Raw genomic sequence first — 9,008 nt, 5'->3', positions numbered from 1 at the left:
TCCTTTAATCTCTACTGTGTGTGTGTGTGTGTGTGTGTGTGTGTGTGTGTGTGTGTGTGTGTGTGTGTGTGTGTGTGTGTGTGTGTGTGTGTGTGTGTGTGTGTGTGCGTGTGTGTGAGACATCAAACACAGACTGACCCTAAGGCTGTATGCATATTGTTAAAGTATGGGAGCTACAGTATGGGTGAACAATTAACCAAACACACACACACACTGGAAAGCAGCTATGCAATTTGAATCTAACTGTATGGGGACTGGTTTTCCATTGACCCTGTGTGAGACCGTAAGTTCTTCTTTTCATAGTTCTGAGTGGTTCATCTGAGCCATTCTGTGTTCTAATTCATAAGTGCCATGGTTTGTTACTGCAGGGGTCTGTATGTACAGACATTAGTAAACTGTCTGTTAGCAGCTCTGAGACAGACCCTCTCTGTTTCCCCTTTGTAATGCCTGAGGGAGGCATGAGAAAAGAGAGGCCTGCTTGGCGCAGTGTGTATGTATGTGTTCCCTTGTGTGTGTATTTGTGTGTGTGTGCGTGCACATGTGCATGTGTGTGTGTTAATTGTCCCATATTAAAACTGTAGATTTGGCAGGGGTTAGGGCCCATGCACACACTACGCTAGTTTCCTGTAACGGGGTTTGTGGGGTCTGATCTGCAATAGCTATAGCTGTAGATTAACCATGACATAAAGGCAACTTAACCTGAGTAAAAAAAACATATTTTATTTAAAAAGGCAAGTCAGTAAAGAACTCTTATTTACAATGACGGCCTACAGTGGGTTAACTGCCTTGTTCAGGGGCAGAACGACAGAATTGTACTTTTGTCAGCTCAGGGATTCGATCCAGCAACTTTTCGGTTACAGGCCCAACCCTCTAACCAGGGGCTACCTGCCGCCCCTGTGTTGTGTTGATGTGTTGATGTAGTGTTGCCAATAGTTTATGTTATTACTTTTTACAGTATTGAAAAAAGTATGCAAACATAAAAATGAATACTTTTTATTTAAAGATTACATTTTACTCAACAATCTAGTTTAACATTGAAATGACGTTACATCAGAGGAAATGGCTCATGTGAAAAGATCTGGAGACATTATACATTCTAGCATCATATGAACTTGTGTTTGACGTATCAAAACTACAAAAATATAATATTTCTTATAATATTTGTTTTCACTCAAAATGAAAATGTGATGTATCTCATGCTTAAGATTGTTATATGAAAAAGTAAAGTAAAAGTAAGGTATTATACCACTAAAGACAATTAGAAAAACAACAGTTGACTAACTGTAGCAGACCAACAGTGTGGATCATATTCTTGTTCTCATTATAACATTCTAAACTTACGTATTGTTAATGAATGAATATGTTGGATGTAAAGTGCATCGGTATCCAAAATAACATACAGTATATGACATCAATAGGTAGTCAAGCCAATCTATCTACTATTACCATTTCTACTATTACTATTACTGTACTGCTACTAACGCTAGCACACTAAAACTGCTGATAGATTTGCTTTTCATAGTGTCTGGTTTGCTAAATATGAAACTTTATCATTACCATAATGTTTCATGGGACTAGTCAATGTCAGAATTAAAGGGGAACCTGAACTACGACGTTGGCAAGCCGTGGGTTGTTAGTTATCTGACAGAACTTTCCCTTTATGGTAGTCTGGATTAACTGTTCCTTTAATAAAATCTGGACGTACTACCTTTAATGTTTCCATAACCATGACGGACTACTACTTTTTCATTGGTCGCTCAATAAGCAGAGTTCTGACTCTAAATGTTGCTAATTACGAAAGTTGCTCAGAGAATAACATCACAGACTATGCTTCACATTAAGACTCTATCCAGCATGGCTGGATACAAAACAAAAAAATATTGGTTGAGTCGGTACTAGACAGGGATGTCCGTTCACTCCTGTGTGTTCTTAAGCAGACATAATGGAAGTGTGTTCTAGTAGCGCTGCCCTGCACACGTGAACATCCCCATGCCTCTTGGATCTTTTGTTTTGCATTGCTGAACCTTGTACACTCTCCAGGATAGAGTTGGATTGAGAGTTGTGAATTCTGTCATGAATCCTCCCGCATTATCTCTTCCTTTCCTTCCTCACCACATCTCAGCCCCATCAATACCTACCTAAAGAACAGTTCTAATTCCTAAATGACAGAGAAGCCAGGGGCCAAAACAACTCCAAAAATCTTTACCAATCAAATAGGATAGTAAAAAAAACGGTATATACATCATAGATAAAAACATACATGCACAGATATAATTTCACTTGGCGCTAATAGGGGTGGATTCTATAACGGGTACAGGTGGTTATGGTAGCATAGGTAACAGAGGTGGTGGTTTTGGCAAGCCATGGGTTGGAAGGTTCCGTGATAAGTGGTGTTCAGCGTGCGTGCCAGGTGAGTAGATGTTACACGCTATACGCAAAACATTACATACAGCCGCTAGTGAAAGTCTACACACCCCTTCACAATTTGCCTTAAAATTACATCTAAAAAAGGGATTACATTAGATTTGTTTCCTACTGAACCTACTCCACATTTGATATAAACAATTTAAAAAATGACTGAAAAACACAAAATGAGGATGTATTGATTGTGTGTTTTCCCACCCCAAAGTAAATACTTGGTGGAAGCACCTTTGGCAGCGATTACAGATGTAAATATTTTGAATGAGATTCTACCAACCTTTCACAACTCTTAGGGCAACATATATCCATTGTTTTTGTCAAAATTGCTCAAGCTCAATGCATTTGCGTGGGAATCATTGATGGACAGCAATATTCAAACCTGGTCTCATAACTTTAAAGCACATTTAAGTCAGGAGAGAATGGACCATTCAGGAACATTCAACACCTCTTATAAAGCCATCATAGTGTGTGTTTGGCATAACAAATTGTGTAACTGACCCACAGAAAAATAAAACTATCCAAGGATTGGGTTTTCAGAAGACCGATTCAGGTTTTCCTCTAACATTTTACCTGGGCTTTGCTTCTTTCATATTTATTTTGATCCTGACAAACTCCCCAGTCCTTGCCGATGACAAGCATACCCATACCATGATGCTGCCGCCACAATACAAAAAAACAAAGGGATCAACAACAGTGTATTCCCTTCACATTACTGGCCTGTATGACAAAGTGAAAACACATATGAAAGGAGCAAACCCCAGGTAAAAAGTTAAAGGAAAACCTACCTCAGTATTTTTCAGAAAGACAATTACAACAATGTTTTATGTCAAAGACACCAGAATTGCTTTCCAAGAGGTGTTGAGTGTTCCTGAGTGGTCTAGACCTGACTTATGTTTTCTTGAAAATCAGAGACAATGTTTGAATATTTCTGTCCATAAATGATCCCCAACCAAATGTATTGACTTAGAGCTATTTTGACAAAAACAATGGCATACAGTATGTTGTCCTACGAGTTGTGCAAAGTTAGTAGAATAGTATTCACAATTATTCACAGCTGTAATAGCTGACAAAGGCGCTTCCACCAAGTATTATCTCTGTGGTGTGAAGACATCTTCGCTTTTTAAATTTTTTTATATAACTTTCACTTTGAAAATGTAGGTTGTGTAGATCTGTAAAAAAAATGTTTTTAATATGATCCCTTTTTAGATAAAAATTTAAGGTAGTAAAATGTGAAGACTGTGCAAGAGGAGTGTAGACCTTCACTTCGCACTGTTTCTGTTGGGCGGGTCTTCCTGCAGGCTCTCTAGTTGGTCTGCTTGGCTTTCTTCATCCTGAAACAGAGAGACGCCCAGTATGAATATACGACCGTTAATATAGACATATGGATATCGTCCTTGTGTGTTCAGGTCAACCACTTGACTGTTCCGCCAGCAAAAACACTGATTAAACACCATATTGAGATGAATTACTATTTGGTTTAGTCCCGAGTCTCTGCTGCACAGTGTTAGAGACACTGGAATGTACTACCTCACTTTGCCAAACCTCCCCCTGTGATAACTACTGCTACTGGGGTCCACAGCGAAACACTCCTCCTGTGTGTTTGTGTGTGTCTGTCCCCTGCAGTAATACTCTCTGTATTTTCCAGACAGTTGTAGCTGTTAGGAACACATGGGTCAATGAGACTAATGGTGCAAAACACATTCAACACAATGATTATCCATCTTAAGTCTCTCTATCTGGACCAGTGGCGGGTATTCAGGGAGTTCAAGGGAAGCCAGGTGTCCCCAAAAAATGTACCAAGAAAAAAACATATACAATTATTTATCTTTTGCCTGTCTGTGTTTCATAATTTTCCTTCAACTCGCAAGAGGCTGAATGTATCTCACAGAAGAAAGTATCAGAGCGAGCGAAACAGCATCCCTCTGTCTCTGTATGTGAAGCCCATCTATTTCATGCTGTCCTGTCAAAAAAAAGAGTATTTGGCCTCCCTTGATAATAAAAATAAATAAATAGCAAAATAGTGTTAAGCGAAACTGAGTGAGCGAAACTGTGAATGGTCCTGGCGCACCCAAAAAGTGTGAAGGGAAGCCAGTTTGGAATTGGCTTCACACCAATCACATCAAAAGCCAAACGTCATTGACAGAAGAAATTCATTGTTGCATCGCGTTATGTTGTTGTCCTAAGGGGGCTAGCTAGCTAGCTAAAAATGTCCCTTTCATAAATTAGCCATGGATGGAGATAGGGATTTTGACTTGTGGTTTTACTTAATTCTCCATACTGGCCAATGATTATCATGGTGATTCTGATCCAACCATGAATTCATACATTGTGCTCCTTGCCTGAGAGGATGGAAGTTCAATATGTAGCTAGATGTACTAGGCTAGTGTAACATGAAAGAAAGGCGGATGGTTTTGGCGTTTCTCTACAAGTAGGGTGAGTGAACATGTTTTTCTACTTGAACGCGCGTGCACACACAGAAATCAGTACCATGGACTGCTAATTAAAATTTAGCTTATGTTGATTGGACTAAATTGTTTTTGGTATATTTTAGTTGTCACTGTATTAGACTAAGCAAAGATAATATGATGAAATTAAATGTTGAAATGTTAAAGTTGAAACTGGTGCTGGTGCTGGAATAGTGGAGGCAGCTACTGTTTTCTTTGCTACTTGCGGTAACTCTGTTGTAAATCAATAGTTGTTTAGGTGTCCGAAAATGTCGGAAAGATTGACTTACTTGACCATGCTGTAGGTCATGTAACATGTTACATGCAATGTGCTTTCTAGACTTCAACGGACAGATGTTGCTCTCTGGTTTTGTGAGGAAACATAGGTGTGGTTGAATTGTATCTTGTTCTTGGCTATCATGGTGGCAAGGTATATGAACTGACAGGTTACGCACTTATCGCCACATAGGATGTAGTATGGCAATTTATTTCCTGGTTTAGCTTTCCAGGGATTTTATCAACGCACCATTTACTGCTCAGGACCCAGTTAAATATCTCTCTCTGTAGTCAGTTAATTCCATAGAGTGACTAGATACTCTGGATATATACGTTGCTTTGACTGGCGTACCCACTACAAGTAGCTCTTCACAATTGGCCAAGAGCGCACCCATGCACCAGAAGCATGGGAGAAAATAGTCTATCTAACCTTCTTTTTTTCAATACCCACACAACAGAGAAAAACCTGCAGAGTTCATTCGATTTTTAGTGATCCAATTCTTCTCGAACGAAGGCATTCTCAAGGAGTTGAGCAGTCCAGTTCTCCAACACATCCACAACGGTGTGGAAGAGCTGTACACTGTCTGCCTCTCTGTTTGTATAGTACAGTATGCTGATCTGTGTCTGGCAGCTACAGTGCCATCAGAAAGTATTCATACCCCTTGACTTATTTCACATTTTGGTTTTGTTACAGCCTGAATTCAAAATGTATGAAATATTATTTTCTCTCACCCATCTACACACCCCATAATGACAATATAAAAAGCATTTTTTTTTAGAAATGTTTGCACATTTATTGAAAATTAACTACAGAAATATCTCATTTACATAGGTATTCACACCGCTTACTAAATACTTTTACAGAAGCAACTTTGGCAGCGATTACAGCTTTGAGTCTTTCTGGGTAAGTCTCTAAGAGCTTTCCACAGCTGGATTGTGCCACACTTGCCCATTATTATTTTCAAAGTTCATCAAGCTCTGTTAAATTGGTTGTTGATCATCGCTCGACAACTATTTGCAGGTATTGCCATAGATTTTCAAGTAGATTGAAGTAAAACATTTCACTCGGCCACTCAGGAACATTCACTGTCTTCTTGGTAAGCAACTCCAGTGTACATTTGGCCTTGTTTAAGGTTATTGTCCTACTGAAAGGTGAATTCATCTCCCAGTGTCTGGTGGAAAGCAGACTGGTTTTCCTCTAGGATTTTGCCTGTGCTTAGCTCCAATCTCTTTTTTATCCTGAAAAACTCCCTATCCCTTACCGATTACAAGCATACACATAACATGATGCAGCCACCACTATGCTTGACAATATGGAGAGTGGTACTCAGTAATGTGGTGTATTGGATTTGCCCCAAACATAACACTTTATATTCAGGACAAAAAGTTGATTTCTTTGCCACATTTTTATTGCAAACAGGATGCATGCTTTGGAATAGTTGTATTATGTACAGGCTTCCTTCTTTTCACTCTGTTAATTATGATACTATTGTGAAGTAACTACTGTAGTGGTCAAAAATATGTTATATGTATATACATATAGAAACATCCTTGTTTTTTTTTTAAAGAAAAATTTTTTTTTTGTCTATTAAAATAACATCAAAATGATCAGAAATACAGTGTAGACATTGTTAATGTTGTAAATGACAATTGTAGCTGGAAAAAGCAGATTTTTAAAATGGAATATCTACATGGGCGTACAGAGGCCCATCAGCAACCATCACTCCTGTGTTCCAATGGCAGGTTGTGTTAGCTAATCCAAGTTTATCACTTTAAAAGAGTAATTGATCATTAGTAAACCATTTTGCAATTATGTTAGCACAGCTGAAAACTGACGTGCTCATTTAAGAAGCAATAAAACGTACGTAGTTTAGACTAGTTAAGTGTCTGGAGCATCAGTATTTGTGGGTTCGATTACAGGCTCAAAATGGCCAGAAACAAAGACTTTCTTCTGAAACTCGTCAGGCTATTCGTGTTCTGAGAAATGAAGGCTATTCCATGCGAGAAATTGCCAAGAAACTGAAGATCTTGCGGTGGATCTTTCAGAGAAATGCTATAACCGTATGACTGGGGAATGATCTCGACCCCGAGCCCGGCTTAGCCACCGTAGTCTCAGTCGTTTTCTCAGTCATCTTACTCATACCAGTAAATGAAAGAATAACAAATTATTTGTGATTAGAAAACTTATGAGAACAAGTACAACCTTTAGCACACAAAGTCCATATTGTGAGCACGCTCTACCACTACGGGACAGTTTAGTTGGCGCAACGTACGACAGTCTCGTTTTCCAAATGTTTTATTTTAGTAGCGTGAATCGTTCCTGTTCACACCAAAATGAAGAGTGAAATAATTGTAGGTATGACTCCAAGCCTCACGCTTATCACCTGTGGAAAACGGGGCTTCCAGCGAGGCACGGATTTCATTGGCCTTGTCAGGCGTGATTGTCGATCCTTCAACTGAAGTCGCTAGGGTGCGACTCCCCATAGTAATACCAAAGTTGCCTTAAGTGAACTACACTACATGACCAAAAGTATGTGGAAATCAACACCTTTGCAGCCTGAATAGTGAATGTTTTATGTACGAACCAGTCCACATGGGATACCAGTTTTAGCCGGATGCGTGCATTCCCTTTGAAATGAGTCAATATCTCCATGGGCTACATTTTGCATAAATCATGCACTGATATCAGTGCAAGATGTTTGAGGAAGTTTGAATTATGTGATGCGTCTCTAGTCAGGATTCCGGTCTTCTCAATAAAACTTCTGTAGCAAAGGTTACCTGTCGGTTGTTTTGCTCTACGACCCTCACAAGCTTCACGGGACTCGTCTGAAGTCGGTACCACTGATGTGTCAACTTCTGTCTGTAGTGTCCGAACGTTTTGGGCTATAAACTAATCGAAAGCAGATAGTCTCACAAACACGTACATGCTCTACAACACTCACAAGACTCATCTGAAGGTAACCCGGTACCAGTTTTAAAAATGAAGTGTGGAGGTACTTTAGTGCCAACAAAAAAAGCAGATAAATATGGCAAAAAAAAAAAGTATTATATCTCTCAGATTTAAGACAAACACTTCAAAACATACTTCCTTTCTAAATTGTTTTTATTATTATTATTATTATTATTAATATATATATTTTTTACATTTCTGCATTTTTTATGATTATACAGATAACAGACAGAGCAGGTAGATGGCAGAACACACACGGATCCCCTACCAAATCAAACCCACCCCAACCCCACATGCTCAAGTTCTCAAAGAGGGTGTCGAGTAAGGTACCATTACCAGCGGATTCCAAAGTGTATAATTGTGAGTAAATGTTATGAAAGCATGAATTGACCTCTAAATGATCAATACATTTGATACCCAGCTCGTCAGTTATCTCAGGTATGGTTTGATTTGAGGTTCTCTGACGCAGCTGGTGTGCTTGCAATTTCCCTGATTTCTCTCCATGTTCATCATTTTTGTGTCGAGATTTATTAATTCGATTTTCAGCTTTGTCGAGTTGAAAGAAGATCAAGCTCTGAAGTGTCAAATGTTGTTTTTCGTAAATCGACGGATGAATAGTGTGAATATGTCATATCCAAATTCCAAGATTTAATTTGTAGGTTCCCCTAGGCGTTGAACATTGCACTTCCTTAATCCTGCGCTGTACTAAATAATTTGGCCCCTTAGATAAGCCTTCGTTGATTCCCATACTGCCGTAGGAGACATTCTAGGGGTTTGATTAAGCTCGAGAAATAGCTCAACTGACGTGATAGAAAAGCATATAAGGTTTCCACTGATAGCAGTAGTGAGTTAAGCCGTCAAGGGCGATAATTAGAATGTGTATTTGGTAGAAGTAGTTTCATAGTAAGAGGAGAAGG

The 9,008-nt window shown here is 39.0% G+C and overlaps 1 protein-coding gene across 1 annotated transcript in view; it reads right to left on the bottom strand.

Moving 5' to 3' along the window:
* Positions 1-977: 977 nt before the first annotated feature.
* LOC118369460 (stromal cell-derived factor 1) overlaps positions 978-9,008 on the bottom strand; it is a 29,106-nt gene continuing 21,075 nt past the window's right edge. The window contains exon 4 of the mRNA XM_035753849.2: positions 978-3,752. Within this exon, the coding sequence (XP_035609742.1) occupies positions 3,725-3,752 (28 nt within the window). The 3' untranslated portion in view covers positions 978-3,724. The remainder of the gene's footprint in view (positions 3,753-9,008) is intronic.

The sequence above is a fragment of the Oncorhynchus keta genome, chromosome 36 (assembly GCF_023373465.1).
Source record: "Oncorhynchus keta strain PuntledgeMale-10-30-2019 chromosome 36, Oket_V2, whole genome shotgun sequence".
Classification (NCBI taxonomy): Eukaryota; Metazoa; Chordata; class Actinopteri; order Salmoniformes; family Salmonidae; genus Oncorhynchus; species Oncorhynchus keta.
Note: the sequence above shows the minus strand (reverse complement) of the source record. Positions and strands in the feature narration are given on the sequence as shown.